At 45.0% G+C, this 20,793-nt stretch overlaps 1 protein-coding gene across 1 annotated transcript in view; it reads right to left on the bottom strand.

Moving 5' to 3' along the window:
• TRIM42 (tripartite motif containing 42) overlaps positions 1 to 18,648 on the bottom strand; it is a 29,384-nt gene extending 10,736 nt beyond the window's left edge. Inside the window, exons 1-4 of the mRNA XM_060010070.1 lie at positions 18,311 to 18,648; positions 12,575 to 13,272; positions 7,362 to 8,185; positions 4,071 to 4,295 (exon numbers count right to left, since the gene is read on the bottom strand). Coding sequence (XP_059866053.1) covers positions 4,071 to 4,295; positions 7,362 to 8,185; positions 12,575 to 13,272; positions 18,311 to 18,648 — 2,085 coding nt within the window. The remainder of the gene's footprint in view (positions 1 to 4,070; positions 4,296 to 7,361; positions 8,186 to 12,574; positions 13,273 to 18,310) is intronic.
• Between the last annotated feature and the right edge of the window lie 2,145 nt (positions 18,649 to 20,793).

The following is a 20,793-nucleotide window of genomic DNA, read 5'->3' as shown; positions in this document are numbered from 1 at the left end:
GGCTGGAGTTCCAGCCTGAGTGTGGCCTGAGCAGGTAGGAAGAAGTACTGCAGATGCTCAGTTTATCTGGCAGGACCACTTCCTGAGCACATGTGAGGCACTGTTGGGGGGTGGGATCCAGTATAGACTGAGAAGGAATTTGAGAGGATGGGTGGGGTGAAGGGTGGGTGCCTTTCCTGAAGAGCTATAGGGAAAGACCCAGAACAGTACCAGTGTGTGAATATTCTGGGGCCTGAATATTTACTTCCAAGGCTGATGTAACCTGGGACATCTGGTCTACCTCAGATTGTGGTAGGCAGAATAATGGCCCCCCAAGTCCATGTCCTCCTCCCAGGAACCAGTGAACATTTTATGTTACATGGCAAAGGGGGATTAAGGTTGCTAGTCAGCTGGCTTGAAGATAGGGAGATTATCCTGAATCATCAGGTGGATCCAGTATGATCCCAAGAGTCCTTCAAAGTCAAAGAGGAGGCAGAATCGAACCAGAGAGATGATGGCGTGAGAAGGACTCAGCCTAGCGTTATTGGCTTTGGATATGGAAGAAGAGGCCATGAGCCAAGGAATGTGGGCAGCTGCGTGAAGCCGGAAAAGGGGAGGAAATGAACTTTCCCCTAGAGCCTCCGGAAAGCACACAGCCCTGCTCACACCTTAGATTTCTGATCTCCGGAATTGTTAAGTTAATAGGTAAAATTGTATTGTGTAAGCTACTAATTTGTTACAGCGGCAACAGGAAACCAGTGCGCATGTGGAAAGTTAGATATTTCATAGGAAGACTTCCTGGAAGTTAGCAGAGATTTGCAGTCAGAGGGAGACATCAAGGTGAGGAGGCTGTTTTCAAAAATGGGGGCCGTGGTCATCAGGTACACTGAGGTTTAGATGAAAAGCAGGAGGAGGAACTGAGGTCACAGGGTATGTGATTTGCCTAAAAACACATCTCCATTCCTTCAAAAAATATCAACAAGGCACTGGGGCATTAGAAGCTCTCAGCTGGGGACTTGGGAGCCAAGAGAGGTGAGGAAGGCCGGCACGATGTCCTCGCTGAGCTTGCCGCCTAGCAGACTGGGGGCTTGGACCCAGGTACACCCGCCCAAGTCCAAAGATCTTCCCAACGCATGATCTTGCCTCGCAAGAAAAATAAAAGTGCCGCTCTCACGGCTGTTGCTCTGACAACATTCTCCCAGAGAGTGGTGCCAGGTCCCTAAGGCTGAGCCCACTCTGCCTAGACTTTGCTGCATCTGATTATCTGATTATGGTACAGGGGACGAAGAGCTCCTGCCTTAGATGAGACCTAGGTTCCCACTCAACTCCTTTGAGTTACACGAGGCCAGACTCTTTTCCTCTCTGAGCCTCAGTTTCCTCATCTGTAAAATGGAGGCAATAACTCCCTGCCTTCCGAGCGGTCAGGATGATCAGTGATAATGAATATACAGTGTCTGACACAGAGTCAGCCTTCAATAAGTGAGACCTTTAAAAAGCATTAAAGTTAATTTTCATGCTTTGTCTATTAGACTACATATAAAATCCCTTAAAAAAAAATCAAGCGACAGACTATGAAAATCAAATATAAAAGGTGTTATTTCACTTCCTTTACAAAAGGATGTATGGTGGAAATATTGCATTTTGGATAAGAAATGATTCTGCTGCCTTGTTACAGCATTTTAAATGAAACCTTTCAGGAATACCTGCTTAGAACTGATGCTGAAGGAAAAATACTTCGATTTTATAGGAAGGAGCTAAAGTCATTACTTTTATGAAGCTTTATAAATGTCATTCAAACACACCATCTTCTTTTCATTTGCTATTGAAGCCTTTACTTATGCAAATCATGACAAATGTGAAGGAAAGCCAAGCTTCCCCTGGAATGCTAATATAATCACAAAGAGGGAGGAAGAATTACTTCTGAAGGAAAAATCTATATTGCAGCTCTGTGAGTCAGATGAAAATGAAGCTTCCAGAAAACCTCATTAGTTAGTGCTCTGCTCATTAAGAAATTGTGTTAAAAAGCAAAGAAACTGGAATGAGTTTCCTTCCCTTATAGGGAGCCCAAATTCATCACATAAACACAATTTCAGGGGGATTGTTATTTCTTGATTGATGGTAAAAAACACTTAACAGCTCTCAGGCATCTTATGGTACTTTGTAATTATTAATTTTATTTATTTAGACGTTCGTTCATAGATTCATTTGTTTGGTCACGTTTCCACTCGTGTATTAATTCAATAACCATTAAGAACCATTAAGCTATGTGCACAGTGCTGGTAAAGCATTGTGGCAGAAGGAAAGATGAATTAGACGTGAATTTTGTTTTCAAGGGGTTCAAAATTTAAGATGGATGACAAAATATCTACCTGAGAAAGGCTGACACACTCCTGTCTCTCCACCCCCGTCCTTGGCCCTAGCATCTAAAAATGACTTAAGATACACACAAAAAAATATTAGTAACAGCACCGAGTGCGCCCTTCATGAGGAATTTAAAAAAAAATGAGAAGGCAGATGGAATTAGATTGAAGGAAAACTCCATAGTCAAAAGGACCTGCTGTCAAACATGGTAGCAACTGTGGGTGTTCCGTGCTCTGGAGAGAAGAGTATCAACAAGAATTGGTCTATGGGGCAACTGACGGACAGGGTACCTGGCTGGGGTCTAACACGAGGAGTAACCAGGCGACTTTCTCATCCCACGTCCTTCCCGTGTGAGTGTCTGACCTCCGTGGAGGGGGAGGGGATGCACATGGGTGCCAGGCTCCAGAAGCAGAGCATCGGGATGGAGTAGAGAGCCCCCTCCGCCTGCCTCCAGGAGACTTGCTTCTGGTATAATGACCAAGAGCATAATCCTGCCCCACCCTACATCCTGCTTCCCTTTATCACCAGAGGTAGCAACCAATCAGATTCTCTTCTGCAAACATGTGACCAGAGCCCAAGGGCGTGAAGCTAGTCAGATTGTGTTGGTCGCACAGAGCATGGGCCAGGAACCTCCAAAACCACATGCAAGCTGCATTTAGGGGAGGAGAAACAATGGGCTAGCTGAAAATGGTGCAGATTTAGAGAGAAGCAGAGATGGAAGGAGGGGCTGTGGGCGACACAGAGGGAGGGAATAGAGAGAGAGAGATTGATTGAGAGATTGAGAATAAACTGATGGCTTTCCAGTTTTTTTGGGTATCAGATGTATGTCCTGGCTGGAAGGGGTCTCATGAGACTCCCTTCTCTCTCGGGCTTTTCAATAGCCGAAATGAATGGATTTATTCTCTTTACTTCTAAAGAATCCCTGATTAAGACTTAATCTACTCTGATTCCTAAGAACACCATCATGGCTGTACAGTAAGATAGCTCTAGGCAGTCTTGACATTTTTCTTCCCTTTCTCCTTTGAATATCAATAAAATTATACCCATGAATGTATTTCCCCTGGGGATATAAAGCAGAATCAACCTTGTATCACAAAAAAGATAGGAATAATCTTGTCCCTTCCATTATTTGGAGTCCATCCTGGCTTACTCACTGGCTATTCCTTAACTTTCAGATAAACAACAAATAAATTTTTTTAGTATCATAAGTATATCCTAAATACTGCATGAGACATACTAACACTAAAAATTTATTCATTGCATGTGATATACTAACACTAAAAATTTATTCACTGCATTGTATAATTATAAATTTATAATTAAATTTAGATTAATTATAATTTATATTGCTTAAATCTGATACCCTATCCTTGCTTTGATTCACCACTGATGCTAATACTTAACTCTTTTTTTGTCCTTCTCACACCACAATTATTTGTTTGCTAGACCCTGAGCTCCGTGAAGGCAAGAATTACATCTTATTTTCCTCGGAACTCTACATACTAACACAATACCTGGCACAAATGTTTTCTGAATCAAAGCGAACTGACGATTCTCATTTGCAAAGTTGGCTGAGGCCAGAGGCCCTCCCTGTGCCCTTGAGTTAATGAGTTTTCTGGGAGTAGAGAGGGAGGTCATATGGTGGGTTCCATGACCTCATGATCAATCCTAACAGAGCTGCATCCATAGTGGATGAAGAACTTCCAACCGAGAAATAAAGTGCCTGGTACCTTGCAGATGTCACTCCACTGCCCAGGACCGTTATCGTTGACGGCTCTCACTTTAAACAGATACTCGGTGTTGGGGGTCAGATTGTGCAGCTCCAGGTTCTGCTGCATTATATCCCGAATTTGTGCACAGAGCTCTGCCTGCACATTGTTAGGAGGGGAATTAATGAGTTCGTAGAATTCCATCTCAAAAGAGTCCACGTCTTCTATTGGGCATGTCCAGTAAACCTAGGAAGAAATGAACATGTCAGTGGGTTACTAGCACACACCATTCAGCTTTCTTTCCCATGAAGATCTGTGTCGTGGACTCTCTGGGGTGAGTTTAAGCTCACTCATTCCCTCTAGCTGCTGAAGACTTTGAATTAGACCTTGTGCAACAGTCCTGAAAGGCTTCGTGATGAATCCCGACGTGAGGCTTTCAATGCGTTTCAAGAACAGAAGAATGCTCCTCTGGCTTCTGCTCCTGTCACTGCGGAGGTGAACTTGTCCTCCTGACACCACTAACCAAAGTGGCTACCATTTATTGAACACATATTATGCACCAGATTCTGTGTCAGACATTGCCTGCCTCGTTTAGTCCTCACAGTTCCCTAGGAGGGAGATTTCATTATCCCATTTTACAGTGGAGGCTCAGCAGGCTTACATTCAGCGATTCCAATGGAACCACAGACTACTAAAGTTGAACAGTGTATCTAGTTCAACTCTCTGTTTCATACACAAGGAAGTAGAGTCCCAAAGAGGTGAAGTGACTTATCCGAGTCATGGAGAATATATGTTGACACTCAAAGCATAAAATGTCACCTCTTGGGAAGAGGTATATTAACAAGTGTCAATTAGCAGAGTGTGCCCGGCATATAAATATTTTATAATAATTGCATTTTTAAACAGATATTGCATGGTTTATTTAAATGTTAATAAATTTAAATGTTATTGTGTATAAAGTTAATTTATAATTACTCATAAGTATATAAATTTTAAAATTTGTATTGATTTGTATAATTAATTTATAATTTTTTTATGAATTTACACTTTTAAAACTGTACATGTACGTGACTTGTTAATAAAAATTAACTTATCTTTTCTGATTATCAAAACATACTCATTTAAAATACATACCTGGAAAATACAGAAAAATTATAAAGAAAGAAAGAAAATAAACATCTCTTTTAATCCCACAATTCAGTTAATAATTCATTATATTTCTTTCCAATTTTGGAATATACACAGGCACACAAATACATATAATTTGGATTATTATTGCTCTGATTCCTGCTTTCTTTCACTTATTACATTTTATATATGTCCCTATATCATTAAAAATTCAGCAAAGCACCATTTTAATAACTGCCCTATAAGTGATTTACTCCTTCTATAGCTGAACATTTAGGTTGTTTCTAATTTTACACTCTAATAAGTAATGATGCATTGAACACTTTGGGGCATGAATCTTCATTGAATTTTTAATCACTTCCTTGGGAACGAGTTCTAGAAATAAAGTTGAGTTTTTATGAAAAAACTCTTTAGGATTTTTAAGGTACAGAGTGACAAGTATAAGGCTAACTTAAAGAATATTTCCCATGCCAAAAGAACACTGTTAGTCAACCATCACTTGAGAGAGATGCCAACACAGATTTCGTCTCCTGCATTACTGAGTACTATGATTCCTGTGTGAATTACATCCCGTGATCCTGAAATACGGATCAATGATATTTTTACATCAAATACCACTGTTTGGCAGTAGGTTTAGGTGTCTTATCTTGAGAGTCAATAACTTGACTGGATTTTTTCTGTGTAGGGTCCTTTCTTGAGCTCATCAAGGGACCATTTATAGGTGGCATAGGGTGACTGTTCTCCAAGCCCAAGTACAGAGCAGGTATCACCAGTCCTTCCCCTACAGAGCAAGATCCCGCCCACCTCCCAAGTGGTCTGAGTTGTGTGAGATGAGACCTAATGCCATCCCTGATATAATATCACATACACTGCAGGTTTTGCTGATCTATGATCATTTGGAAATGTAGGTTCAGCTGCTCCGTTGCGGGCATCTGTTATGTGAAGGGCAGAGATACTTTTGCTGTGTCTGACAGCCTATGGGAGGGTATGTTGTACATGTTCTACCTTGCAACATAAGGTCATTCTTGGGGTCAATTATAAATGCCAAGACATAGATTATAATGTCTCAGGAGAATAGAAAAGTAAGGCTTGGTCAGTGTCTGGGTTTCATTTTCTTGTTTTTAGACCCTTGATACTAAATTGTGGTCTGCAGACCGGCAGCAATGCCAACATCTGGAAGTTTGTTAGAAGCGTAGAATCTCAGGCCCCACTGAGACCCACTGAAGCAGAATCTGCATTTTAACCAGATCCTCAGGTGCATATTAATGTTTGAGAACCACTAGTTTAGGATTCAAGGATGCTAAAAATCTTTGTGAGTGTTCTCGGATCATGGAGACAAAAGATGGGCTCTGCCACATGGAAGCAGGCAGTGGGTTGGCTTGGGAGATATCCCTGTAGGACCCCAAGAGGAGGCAAGATATGCTCTGATAGAATATCTTTTTTCCTCCCTCGACTTTAATAAAACATTCTAGAAACAATTCAATTTAGGTTCAGCTGGATTTGAAAGGAATGTTGAGAGATGCGCCATTTGTTCATGTTAGGCCTAGAAGGTCAAAGGACAGCCATGTCCCCTGAAGCTGGGTGATGGTAGCTGTAGAGGTCTGTGAGACATCCACACACCTCCAATGCCACCCCCACCCCCTTCCCCAAAAAGCTGAATCTCGGGAGATAAGGACTGGAATTCCATTGGGGATTATCCTTCTAATCTTTCCAAATCATGAAGAGTCTGGACAGTTTCTTTAGAAGAAGTAGCAGTTTAGAGGAATCACAGCTGATAGACAACGGAGCCTGCTTTTCTAATTCCAATTTCTGTGCTCCCTCTACTGCTACACGTTCTCCTCTGGAAAATGTTACCCTCTCCAAGAAGTCTCTTCAAATTACTTTGTTTCCCAAATTGTGCTCTCTTTCAATAGAGAAGCTGCCTTTGAAGTGGAGTTGGGGCTTTCAGATGTACTTCTGGCTATGAGTTAAATACATTGTTTGGTTTAAAACAATCTTGGGCTACTTAAGATTTCGGGAACTTATCCCTTTTGAATGGACTGACCACAAAGAGTTTAGAGGGACAGATTTGAGTGACTGGACCCTAGAGGTCAAACAAGTAAGTGCAACCTTTCCTGACTACCCCACTCCATTCCATAGCCCACACCCTCCTATCTTCCCTACAGGGCCCAGAGCCTTTCTTACCTTGGCAGCTCTCGGATACACCAGAGTCTGGTAGATAAGAATTGGGCCTGGAGTCTTCAGGGAGCTATCATTGAACGAGTACCAGTTGTGGAAGCTGCTGCTGTCCTGCACAGGCTGGTTTTCTACCCCTGCACTCCAGTAAGTGTAGAGGCTGTCTGTGGGCTTGGCAGGTCCAGCGGACTGGGCTCGCCTGTAGGCCTCCAGACCCATCTCGGTCTTCTCACAGTTGGGGCCATTAAAGGACAATAGGGAGGAGCTCCGCTGGCATATCTGCTGGTTGCCGAAGCTGTGGGTGCTGCAAGTGACCTTCCTGGCAATCATCGTTTCTGAGTGCACGGGGTAGGGTGATGGCAGGGAGTTCCCCGAGGAACACACCTTCTTGGGCCCTGCGGGGAAGAGTTCGTGGATGGCATTGGAGAGCTCAGCAAAGTCCAAGGGCATGCAGTTCAAGGAGTGGAACCGGAGCTGTGGGTCCGGCCTGTAGGTATTCTGGATGCCGTCCTCGATCTGGTCCACCAGAATCTTGGCCGACTGCAGGAACGCCACTTGGCCTGTCTCCTTCAGGGCTTCCTTGGAGTAGGCGATCAGGCCACCCATCTCGTTCACTTTCATGGTGGTGACGTACACATAGTGTTCAATCTCCTTCTGCCTGGACACTTCCAGGTTCTCTATCTGCTCCATGATGGTTTTCTCTTTCTCCTGGAGAATGCTACGCAGCTTGAGGAATCCATTTCTGATCTCTTTGCGCTTTACCTCCTTGTCAGCTTTGAAGCTGTTTTTTAAAATGTTGAATTCCATGAGGTCATTATCAATTTCGTATCGGACTGCAAAACAACCAAGTGAGTTACTTCGGTTAAATTTTTCATTTCTCCAGATGTCAAAGCCAGTGGCAAACTGGAGAAAACTAACTTGGGCTCCAAAGATGTGGGTGGAAAGGGAGGGAAACCACTTGTTGCTGGGCTGAAAGATGCTAGCATAGGTTTATAAAATGAATGTGGCCTCTCTCCATACACTCCTCTCTTTCTCCTTGTGTAATACTTCCCTTGGGTAGGACAGCCATCCTTCCCTGGCATACTTCTATCTAGTAATCCCTGCAGCCTTGGGTCTAAAGTTGGGAGTTCAAGGCCACCTTTGATGTTAGTTTTCACCAGACTTCACTTGTCAGCAAGTTTTACTTGAGAAGAGATGATGCCACAAAGTGATGGATTTCCCCTGTGTGAAAACTTAAGCTTTTGCAGGGGTGGGAGAAAGAACTAAATTTCTGATGACTGCTTCTAAATACTGCCTTGCCTTGTTCATCAAAACCCAGCCCTAGACAATGGTGGCAGATCAGCAAAGTTCCCCTTCACTGTGTTTGCTCTTTAACATGTTCCTTTTCTCTGCTGGGGACTTTGACTCCCTTGGGTTCAGCTGGGCTCCCTCTCTTACTTACTCCCCACTTACTTTCCAGAAAGCATCTGCTGTTACATTTCAAGGAAAACCGAGTTTATCCTGCCGCCTCTCACGTGGCATTTGGATTTTAAGTTCACTCAGTCATTCAACAAACATGTGACACCTGTTCCATGTCACATGCTTTTCTAGGCTCTAGGGATACAGATATGAGTGTGAGAGGTCACTGATGTTCCAGGCACGCATAAACCCAACGATACTGCAGTGTGGAAGATGCTGGGGCAGGACGAGCATGTGGGCCACCTCTGTCTGTGAAATGGCAACTTCACAGTTGCCATTTATAGGGTCTTAGGCAATAGGCAGTGGTTTATAGGGTCTTTATAGGCATTAGGCAGTGATTTCAAGACACGTCAACCTTCTGTGGCCTATGCTAGAGGTAAGGTCCTCCCCATGAAAGGCTGACTCTGCAGTGATTTGATGGGCTATAATCCTCTCCAAATTTTACTCAGCAGTGGGGGTGACCAAGTCATGTTTCTTAACATAGCCCTGGGTCCACAGTAAGTTGGATCTCTGTGGGTGGTGGCACAGAGATGTGCATTACAATAAGAGAAACCCTCGGGTTCTGGCAGACCATGAGAACAGGACCACAACTGTCTCAGTTACCACCATGACTAGGATGTGTAGAGGTGCTAGAATGGTGTTTGTTGAGTGAAAGCCATTCTGTCCTGTTTTCTAACATCTTTGGGGTGAACGTCAGCAGTGTTGCTCTCTGGCCTGCTTTCTGAAGCCCCCATTTCCTCTGCTCACCTCCTCCCTCACACTGGCCCAGAAGGGATGGGGAGGCAATACAGATGGGGGCTGAACAGGAGACTGTCAGGATGTGCTTGCAGTGGTGCTGAGAAATGCTCCCTGCCCTCTCCACGTGCAAGCCCTGCTGTGACTTAGGGCCCCTGAAATTCCACGTTATACATTAATTCCTTTGACTCTTCAATAGTTACTCACTGTTAGAAGAAATCTGAATAGGAAATTCCTTGCTTTATTAGGGATTAGTTAGGCTCCTTAGAGCTGAGTCTGGAGAGGTAGGATAAAAATGTCTTAGATGAGGGGGAAGATGCCCCTTACAAATAAGACAGTTTTGCAAGAGCTGGTCTTAGAACAAAGTCAAAGCAAGGTCTCTTTCAGGCACTATATTTAAAACTAGCTACTATTTTTTTTTTTTTTTTTTTTGAGGTACGTGGGCCTCTCACTGTTGCGGCCTCTCCCATTGCGGAGCACAGGCTCCGGACGCGCAGGCTCAGCGGCCATGGCTCACGGGCCCAGCCGCTCCGCGGCACGTGGGATCTTCCCTGACTGGGGCACGAACCCGCGTCCCCTGCATCGGCAGGCGGACTCTCAACCACTGCACCATCAGGGAAGCCCAAAACTAGCTACTCTTTATTAAATGTTTATATAGATCCAATCCATACATTATCATGTATCACACATATGGATCATATCTATATATTATCATACATTACATATAACTTCAGAAGAGGAAGATGTTGTTTCCATTTATAGATGAAGACACTAAGGCTCAGAGAGGTTAAGTGACTGCCCAGTGTCACACAGCAAGTAACTAGAAGGACCCAGGGCCTGTCCCTAATTCTATTTGTCTAACTCCAGAGCCTATGTTCTTAATTGCTCCAGTTGCCCTTCTCAGTCTTCTGTGACATCAGAATCACCTGGGGTACTTAAAAAGGAATCCAGCCAAGCTCAGGCCACGGGTTCCGCCTTAAGAAAACCCTCTAGGAACCAATGGGGGCTTCCATTGGCCTGGCAACGTGGCTCCTGTAGGCTTTCTTTAATATAGGGGCTTCCCTGGTACTGTTCCCAAATTGAATAAGTGTCAATTGACAAACAATGTTTCTAGGCATGGAGCAATTGAGAAATCAAGTTATTCCTGAAATATTCATGCTGGTGAGAGGCCCTGGGGGACATATTTAGCAAAGTCTGCCCCTGACCCACTTCTATGTCCAGTGGGACCTTCCTGTGCAGCTCAGCGGAAAGCTGCCTCCTTGTCGATCTGTTCAGACCTGTTTGTATGGACACTGACATTTCTGACAGGGGAGAGGCTGGGTTGATCTGGAGCACGCTGGTCATTTGACTCTAGGCCACCACGTAGGGAAACAGACCACAGGTGTGGTGGTGGTTCCCATTGTTTTTCAATCTCTTTATCTTTAGATTCTGGTCACTGTTTAGCAGAATAGGTTGTCAAATGAATGTTGTGGAATTAACATGGACTTCGGAGTCAGAGAGACCGGCTCTGCCATTTACTAGGGGACTTGGGCCAGTTCCTTCTTGGAATCCCAGTTGTCTATCCTGGGGTTGGGGTGGAATATTAGTGCCTGTACTGTAGGATTATGGAGAGGATTAGACATAAGTCCTCTAAAAGGCCCCGGTAAAGTAGGCCTCTGTTCAAGGAAGCTATTCCCAGGGGCAAAGAGCCTAAAAGGATCCCTGAGATCCTCATGTCTAACCTGGTGGATATACACCCAGAAATTATTGGGCTCTTTGCCGAACCCTGTGAAATATCACTGTACTGGGTTCCATCACGAAAACCTGAGTCAGTTTCCCTTATAGAAACTATAACTATATTATATGTAGCCAACATAAAATAACCATGAGCAGGCGTGCAGAGGAAAAGTGAGCTGTTAACTACAACATTACTGGCTATTTCTGGGTTTTCCCATTATTATGTATTTGCTATCAGTTCCTTTACTGTGCTGCTTGCGACTTCAAGGGAAATTTAAAACTGAGGTAACTCTCAGCATCGACTTAATTCTTTTCCCCTTTAAATTGGGAAGATACTGAAGAAATCCATCCTTAGGGACAAAACACCTTAGAAAGGCTCACAGAACTTCAGGATGCTACAGGATCAATCTCTTCCTTCTCCAAAGGAGGAAATGAGGCCCAAGGTCATGAAAATTATAACCAAGATTATAGAATCTTTATGTACTTATTATGGGCTAGATCGTTTTTTGCATGCTTCAGTTAGAGTATCTCATTTAATCCTCACAACCACCCAATGAGGAAAGAACAAATTGTTCAGGGAAGAACAAATCTGATGTCGTATTAGATCTGTTCCTTTTGCTTTAACCTTTGTGCTTTGTTAACATGTGGTTAGTCCTGCTGGCTCTGAACCTTTTGTAAAAGAATGTTGCCTATAGCCTGAAATATACGGGATAGCCCATTCTCAAGGCTCTCATCTTTAAAAGTCCATTCACATAGAGATAAAAAGTTGCAGAACAGAGAATAACATTTGTCTTGTTGGAGGTTTGCAGGAACATCGTGACCTGACCTACGTGGACAGCTGCAAGAACAAAGGATACAGACACCAAGAAGCTTGCAGCAACCAACCTGACCCCTCCCTCACCTTGCTTTTAAAAGTGCCTTGCTGAACCCCCTCCCAGAGCTTGGGGTTTTGGGGGACAGGAGCCACCTGTCTCCTTGCCTGACCCTGCAATAAATCTTTCTCTGGTCCAAACTCCAACCTATTGTCAGTTTGTTTGGCCCCACTGTGTGCCGGGCACACGAACTTGCATTGGGTAACACCATTATCCCCATTTTATAGATGAGAAAACCAAGGCACAGGGAGGTTAAGTGGCTGGCGGTAGTTGCCAGATGTGGATTCCAGGCCACTGACTTGCAGCCTGGCTCAGTGTCTCCCAGGGCTTGGACTGCCCCACCAGGTGGAGGTAAGGCTCTCTCTAAACAGATCCTCCCAAATCACCTTCCCCATCAGTTCCTGAGCTAGGAGTGTTGGAGGGAGAAGAGGGGACCAGGACCTGCTTTGAACTTGGCGATGGCGCTGAAGAGCGCGGCAGCCCTCTCGGAGCAGGCATCGATGAGGCTGATGGTGTCGTGGTCATTGTGTAGGGCAGTCTTGCAGAAGCTGCAGAGCAACGCGTGGTCGTTCCGGCAGTACTCAATGACGCGGCTGGACGGGTGGTGGATGCAGATCTTCTCGTCCTGGTCCTCGGTGCTGGTGTCCACGAACACGTGGTCCTGCATGGCCACGTCCGAGTGGAAGGTCTTGAGGCACTCGTTGCACAGGTTGAGGCGGCAGGTGATGCAGCGCTTGTAGGCGACGCTCTGGCTGCGGCAGACCTGGCAGACGATAGGCCCGCTGGAGCGGTCGAAGCGCCACCTGAGGTAGCCATGCTGCTGCATGTAGCGCTTGGTGAGGCGTCCGCGCAGGTAGTTCTCGGGCAGCAGCATCTTGTGGCTGTAGGGCATGCAGTGCGAGCGGTTGCACACGGGGCAGATGAGGATGAAGAAGTTCTCGGTGACCTCGGCGTGCTTCTGCAGCTGCCGCAGGCACTTCTCGCACAGGCTGTGGTGGCAGGGTAGTATGAAGGAGTGCAGGCGCAGCTGGCTGCAGATGGGGCACAACAGGTGGCTGACCAGGTTGCTTTTCGCGGGCATCATCTTCACCTTATCCAGTTGCGTGTCGCTGCTCCCGATGCGCAGGGCCGTCTTGGAGCTGCAAGGGGAAGCAAACACGGGACCTCAGGAGGAGAGCTCCGTTTCTCCACCTCGGAAGGAACCGGGGTGTCACTGAGCTGCTTTGTGGTGTGATGGGGAGGGGCATGGCTGTGCCGGGGTGGGGTGGGGAGCGGGCGGATGGTGCCTGGGTTCTAAACCCCCCTCCACCATCCTTTAGCTGGGCGACACCAGGTAAGTTAATTAACCTCTCTCTGCCTCTCTCCTCGTTATAAAATTAGTACTCGCCTGATAGAGTTTCTTGAGAAAATTAAAATTGATTTGAATACCTGCATGGCCTTAGAGCAGTCCCTGGAACACAGTAAGTGCGATACAACTGCTTGTTAATTTTTGAGCAAGAGAAAAACAGTCCAGAGGGGCTGGCACTGTCAGCTGGGTCTTGGGGTTCTGTTGGCCCTGGATAATATCACAGAACACCCACAGCAGACAAGGCCATTCTGGGACTGTGATGGAGCAAAACAGAAACAAGACCACTTCTTCATGTTTGAACTCAGACAAAAGCAAGAACATTGTCCAAACCACAAAAATGATCAAACATCCCCTGTCCTGGTTAAGGACAGTGACTGCTGCTCTTTCACCAGTTGCAGCATCAGGCTCAACTCTGTTCTTCCCACCTTCTAGGCAAGATTTATTAAGACACCTAATAGGAGATTTACCCCGGCGTCCTCACCTAACATGCGCCTAAATCCTGTAATAACTTAGTGATGCCTTCTTACGGAGACACCTCACGCTTGCTCGTGGTGTATCTCTCAGTTGTTGCACTGGGCCAGTAAATCCAGTCTCCTCTGGGCACTGACATTACTATTGTGTGTGAGATGGAACATAGAAGAAGGTGGGCAAAGTGTTCTTCACAGGACACCAGGAGGTTAGTTGCCCAGCCAAGCCCAGCCCCCGTGTGTTCTGATCACCAGACCTCAACTGTGACCTAAGGGGCTAGGTGCTAGGGGCGGGTTGCACAGCTGCTGTAGAGTTGCACTTTTGACATAAGTTTCTTCACCTCTCTCACCCTCAGTAAATCAAAGCTCACAATACTACTTCCTTCATGAGGATTTTAAAGTCCCCATGAGATAATCCACGATAAGTGCTTAACTCCCTGGACATAGTAAGCATTCAATGAATGGCCACTATAGTGACTCCCCTCTGTTCCTAGCCAGCTCATGTCCACAGCAGGGGAAAACAGTGGTCAAGTCTATGAAAAATATGTGCTTGTACGGGGTGTGTGTGTGTGTGTGTGTGTTGAATCTTTCTCTAATATCTGAGGCTGATTTCATATATTGTAAGAACTATGGATGAAGTAAGTGCATACTTGTAAACTCTCAAGTGCATGTTCTAAGAAGCTACAATCAGGGCAAAAGCAGTTTATGAAAATAAATGAATTAGCCATGGGGATGGAGGTATAAAACATACTTATTTGGACCTAGAGTCTGTCATACAGCGTGAAGTAAGTCAGAAAGAGGAAAACAAATACTGTATGTTAACACATATATATGGGATCTAAAAAAAAACAATGGTTCTGAAGAACCTAGGGGCAGGACAGGAATAAAGACACAGATGTAGAGAATGGACTTGAGGACATGGGGAGGGGGAAGGGTAAGCTGGGACGAAGTGAGAGAGTGGCATGGACATATATACACTACCAAATGTAAAATAGATAGCTAGTGGGAAGCAGCTTTGTAGCACAGGGAGATCAGCTCGGTGCTTTGTGACCACCTAGAGGGGTGGGATAGGGAGGGTGGGAGGGAGACGCAAGAGGGAAGGGATGTGGGGATATATGTATATGTATAGCTGATTCACTTTGTTATACAGCAGAAACTAACACACATTGTAAAGCAATTATACTCCAATAAAGATGTTTAAAAAGAAAACATACTGATTTTGTGACTATTCCTATCCCTTCTTCTCTGTTTGTATTAGCGATGTCTAGGGGTTGCGTTTGGCATTCTGCCTGTGTTCTCTTTTGCGTTCTTGCAGTCCCTATAAGCCTCTGGATCCTTCCCCATTCCCTTGGCCAGGGACCCAGGTCTCAGAGCCCAGGCAGTCAAGGGTGATACCCGAACATGTTGGAAGGGAGTGGCACCATGGGGACAGTGCCGGTTATGGAGACGCGGGCACCTGGATAGCTCATCCCTTAGAGATCTGCATGCTGGTGTCCAAGCCTGCCAGACTCAATGTTCTCAGCTCTGCTCCTTCTCTGCTTTCCCAGCCTCTCTGCTTTCTCCTGCTCCAGCTTTGGAGGGGTCATCTGGAGGGGGGAGGGCAGATGTATACATGAGAGCTGGGTGGATTTCTCTAGTTTCATAAGGTGGGGCTATGAGAATCAGTGTGTAATATAAAGGGAGACAGCACGAGAAATCAGAAAGAAGGAGGGAGAGAGGAGGGTGCTGGGGAAAGAGAAAGACAGAACAGGGAGAAGAGACAGGTGTTAATGGCCCAGGGAGTTGGGGTGAAGGTGAAAAAGGAAGTGAGAAAAAGAGATGAGTAAAGGCAAAGGGGGATGAATGAGATCAGACTGAGGCAGGATGAGGAAAATGCTGAGAAGGAAGCAGTGACGAGGAACAGGGGAGGCGGTGGGCCAGACACCAGGAGAGAGGCCAGGTGGAAGATAAGCCTCAGCGGACCCAGCACCAACCCCCTGACACTTGCAATAGCATCTCTGATCATCGTCAGAAAGCCTCAGGCTTGGACTTGGGCATTCAGTGCTCATGATTCCACGCCACAACCATCACCAAGCCCAGCAGCCTTGTCTTTTTGTTGAGATAACTGGCCTCTGCTCCTCTGTACCGTGGCAGCCTCCTCGCAAATTTAGGCCTGTTCCCCTTGTACTTGGGTTCCCATATATCACCTGGCAAGTCTCCTGGCTTCCCTTCTTTTTCCCTCCAGGCCATTCTGCACTTTAGCGCCACCTGGGGGCAGGAGAGTTTTTTAAAAATTCTGATGCCCAGGACATACCTGAAGCCAATGAAATCAGAATGTCTGGGGGTGGGGGCCAGGCATCAGTAGTTTTTAAAGATCCCCAGGTGATTCTAATGCAAAACAAGGTTTGGGAGCTACTGGTCTAAGCATCTCCAAAGCACCAGTGTCATCCTTCCCCTGTTGAAATGGGCTTGGTGACTCTTCATTGCTGATGTGCAGGAAATGGGGCAGTTGAGAGGAGAGAGGGGTGTGAGAGTTACTTTCTGCACCTTAGAACTTCTGCACATGAATCCAGAACCCCTGGGTTCTCTGTTCATGCAAACACCATGCGAGGTCCATGAACTGAGAGTAATTTTTATTAACCAGCTACAAAGGGCTGAACTGTGAGAGAGATCATATCCTTCCCCTGAATTCACGGAGCGTTTGCTCACAAAATTGTTTTTCCAGCCTCGAAAGGCTTCCAACCTGCCTCTCATCTTTCCGCCTCTCCAAGTGCTGTCATCTTAGAATGCTGAGTTTTGGTCTTTCCCCTCTAAGAAGTCTGCCTCTGCTATTCCAGATGCCCCTCATGTGTGACATGAAGAGACCGCCTTGGTCAGGGCAGGAAGAGGCTATGCAGTGCCTGACACAGAGGGTTAATGCCCTAAGTGAGAAATTGCGACCCTCAGTGCCATGACTTCTGGGTAGGAACAAAGAGAAGGCTGGCAGGAGCTCATGGCCACCTGGGGTACTTACACAGGCCATAGGGGTCGAAAGCGGCCTGTGGAAGTTACTCTTTTCCAATGAGTGTTGCAGATATCAAGGGTTCAGAGGAGGAAGGGCAATTTATATTTTTATATCACATAACAGATTTCAAAGCAATATTAAGCCCCTGAATCATCGCAGGTACCATACTGTCTATTTTGCAGGACAGCATTTTAATTTAAGCATACAGACTCTAGGTTCAAATTCTGACTGCATCTTACTAGTTGTGTGATCTTGGGCCACTGAACCTCTCAAATGCTCAGTTTCTTCACTGGTGTGATGGGCATGAGGTAGGGGTTACCTGGGGTCACGCACGTGGTTCCCGGCAAGTTGCTTACACACTAAGTATTAGCTATTAGTATTTTGTAGAGGTGAGAGTGGTGGGGTTCAGGAGAGCTCAGCACTCACTCACACAGCTGAGGGAGCTTGGGTTTGGAACTCAGGTCTATACTGACTAGTGACTGTTTAGGACACGTACACTTAATTGTTACAAAGTGTAGTTTTTTTTTTTTCTTGCAGTTGAGGTAAATTTTATTGCTACATTTTGAAACACAAAAAATATTTAAAATAATAGCACCATTGAATATACGTATTTACTGTTACATCAAGTGCAAAACAGACTTTATAGTATTTTTAGCTCTTTTTTCTTCTAGTTTTATTGAGATGTAATTGACATATAGCACTGTATAAGTTTAAGGTGTACAACATAATGATTTGATTTACAAATACCACACAGTGATTATCACAGTAAGTTTAATGAACATCTATCAACTCGTACAGATACAAAATTAAAGAAATAGAAAAAAATAAAAAATTAAAAAAATTTTTCTTGGGCTAAGAACTCAGGATTTATTCTCTTAACTTTCATATGTAACTGACAGCAGCGTTCATTATATATATCCTGTGGTACATCACATCCCTAGTAACCTATCTATCATAACTGGAAGTCTGTGCCTTTTGGCTGACCTCATCCAATGCCCCACCCCTACCCCCTGCCTCTGGTAATCACACATCTGATCTTTTCCTATGAGTTTTTTTGTTTTTGAAGAGTAATTGACCTACAACACTATGTTAGTTCCCGTTACACAACGTGTAGTGAGTTGCTATTTCTATACATTTCAAAAAGAATATCGCGATGTCTAGTTACCAACTCTCACCATACAATGACTGTGTGATATATTTGCACCAAGACATATTGTAACGAGAGTTAATTGCTCCCAAGTTCCTGGCCTCCCTTTTTCAGATAAAGAGGTGGAATTGGGGCGCGGCTGCTGACCTGCCCTGTCCCCACAGCTGGCAGGGGCCCCCCGCCCCCAGTTTTCCTGAGCCCCGGCGGCCGGCGTCGGGCGCGCGGCACTTACAAGGTACGGATGCTGGGGAGGCGGCTCCTGCGGAACGTGATGGCGGCATAGCGGCAGCAGCGGCTCTCATAGTACTGGCACTTGCGGTTGCTGCTGGTTGTACAGCAACACTTACAGTCGGGGTCATTGGCCCAGGAGCAGCAGCAGAAGTGGCAGTTGGGGCTCTCGGAGAAGGTGCAGTGGCAGCACTGGCAGTCGCGCTCATCCTTGTAAGGACAGGGAAAGCAGGTGCAGTTCCGCTCCGCGGTGAAGAGGAACTTGAAGCACAGACAGGAGCATAAGCGGGGACACCTCTGCCATGTGAAACATGGAGCGCAAAGACACGTGGTAGTCTCCATGGCGCCTACACGATTGCCACCCGCTCCCTGGAGCTCTTGGTGCCTCCTCTACCAGGATCCTGCTGTCCGTTCTCCCGTGGAGGGGTCCCTCCTCCCCTGGATGAGGCAGTCAGCTTGGAGGTTTCAAGAGGTTGGCTGTTGTGAGGCCTTCACAGGCGGGGTCCCTGCTAGGAATCTCACGGGCTGGCATTTACATAGATCAGTTCCAGGCCATTTGCTTATGTCACAATCCCTGTCTCCCCACCATATCTCACCACACAGGATAGGAGGGAGGGTGGGATCTGGGAGGTAGTGGCAGGTGGGCTGACAGATACTCCCTGTTTCCAGAGGACCAGCTCCAGAGGAGTGTCAATGAAGAGAGCATCCTGTCCTGTATCACACTTTGGGTTATTGGCTGGATTTCCGAAGCTATTTCTCTTTGCTTGGTCCTTTTCCTGCAACTTGGGCAAGTTGACTTCAGGGTATGTCTTCATGGGCTGAAAGCCTGGGTATGATGCATTGGAAAATACAGACTGACATGATATTCCTCTCCTTGGGCTTTTTTTTGTATTGATAGAACCTTTATTTGATGAACAAAGTGCAGTGTTTACAAACAATAATACCACATATAAAGGGAATCACCATTTGGAGAAAGAATTAAAGGAAAAACAGATATAGGTTCTTTAAAGCACTTCTGTCAGTAGTGATTGAGTTTGTCAGTTGCTGCATAGTCACTGCTGATTTTTATGAGGCTTCAGGCGTTAGTCACTGTGAATATTTCTTGGCATTTTTTGCAGCCTCGTGGGGTTAGACTGAGGCTCAAGCTCTGTTTCCTACGCCCCTGCACTCTTCCCCAGTTCTATCTCACTGTATCCCTTTTATTAAGAGGCTGGAACTCTACATGAGACTCTTTATCTCTTCTTTTAGTATATGCTCAGCATCTCTAGAAATGACCTTCTATTTTAGGAGAGAATTTTGCTTTCCACTTTATGCAGCTTGCAAAGATCGAAAGAGCAGAAATTTCATTATCATACCATATATATAATATGAACACTGTCTTATTTTTTCCAGAAAGAAGCAGAGGTGGGAGCTGAATTTGGCTGTAGGAATTTATTGCATAATATATTCTCTCTTCCTATGATTATCAACTTTATAATAAGAAAGAACATTCACTGAGTGCTAACTGTTCCAGCCACACTTTGATTTTAGATTCCTACAGATGAGAATTTTGGATCATAGGCTATATACTTTATTTATGTATTTATTTATAATTACTAAATTGCTTACTTAAATGAATGTGACAGTTCATACTGACAGCAGTGGTGTATGAGAGACACTTTTTCCACACATGCTTTCTCAAACAGAGTTTTATCAATATTCCTATCTGTTCTCTAGACACAGAGGTTTGAGTTTCACTCCTGAATTTATTTTCATCATTGGTCTGTGCAAGACTTCCTCTTTTTAAAAGAAAAATAAAATTTTTATTAAGATATAATTCACTATTTAAAAAAATTATTTATTTTAATTAATTAATTTTTAAAATTTTGGCTGTGTTGGGTCTTTGTTGCTGCGCGAGAGCTTTTCTCTAGTTGCAGCGAGCGGGGGTACTCTTCGTTGCGGTGCGCAGGCTTCTCATTGCGGTGGCTTCTCTTGTTGCGGAGCTTGTGGGCTTGTGGGCTTCAGTAGCTGTGGCTCTCGGGCTCTAGAGCACAGGCTCAGTAGCTGTGGCACACGGGCTTAGCTGCTCTGCGGTATGTGGGATCTTCCTGCACCAGGGCTCGAACCCGTGTCCCCTGCATTGGCAGGTGGATTCTTAACCACTGCACCACCAGGGAAGTCCCATAATTCATTGACTATTAAACCCACTGTTTTAAAGTGAACAGTTCAATGGTTTTTAATATATTATATAATATATTATAATATTAATTATAATATATTATTAATATATTATATATATTATATTTTAATATAATATATTATATATAAAATATATTGTGAATATATTTTAATATATTCACAATTCACAAGATTGTGTAACTATCACCAAGATTTATTTCCAGAACATTTTCATCACCCCAAAAAGACACACTGTACTCATTAGCTATCATTCTCTATACAGAGACTGTGCCCCATCCCCACAGTCTCTGGCAGATATTAATCTATTTT

The sequence above is a fragment of the Delphinus delphis genome, chromosome 4 (assembly GCF_949987515.2).
Source record: "Delphinus delphis chromosome 4, mDelDel1.2, whole genome shotgun sequence".
NCBI lineage: Eukaryota > Metazoa > Chordata > Mammalia > Artiodactyla > Delphinidae > Delphinus > Delphinus delphis.
Note: the sequence above shows the minus strand (reverse complement) of the source record. Positions and strands in the feature narration are given on the sequence as shown.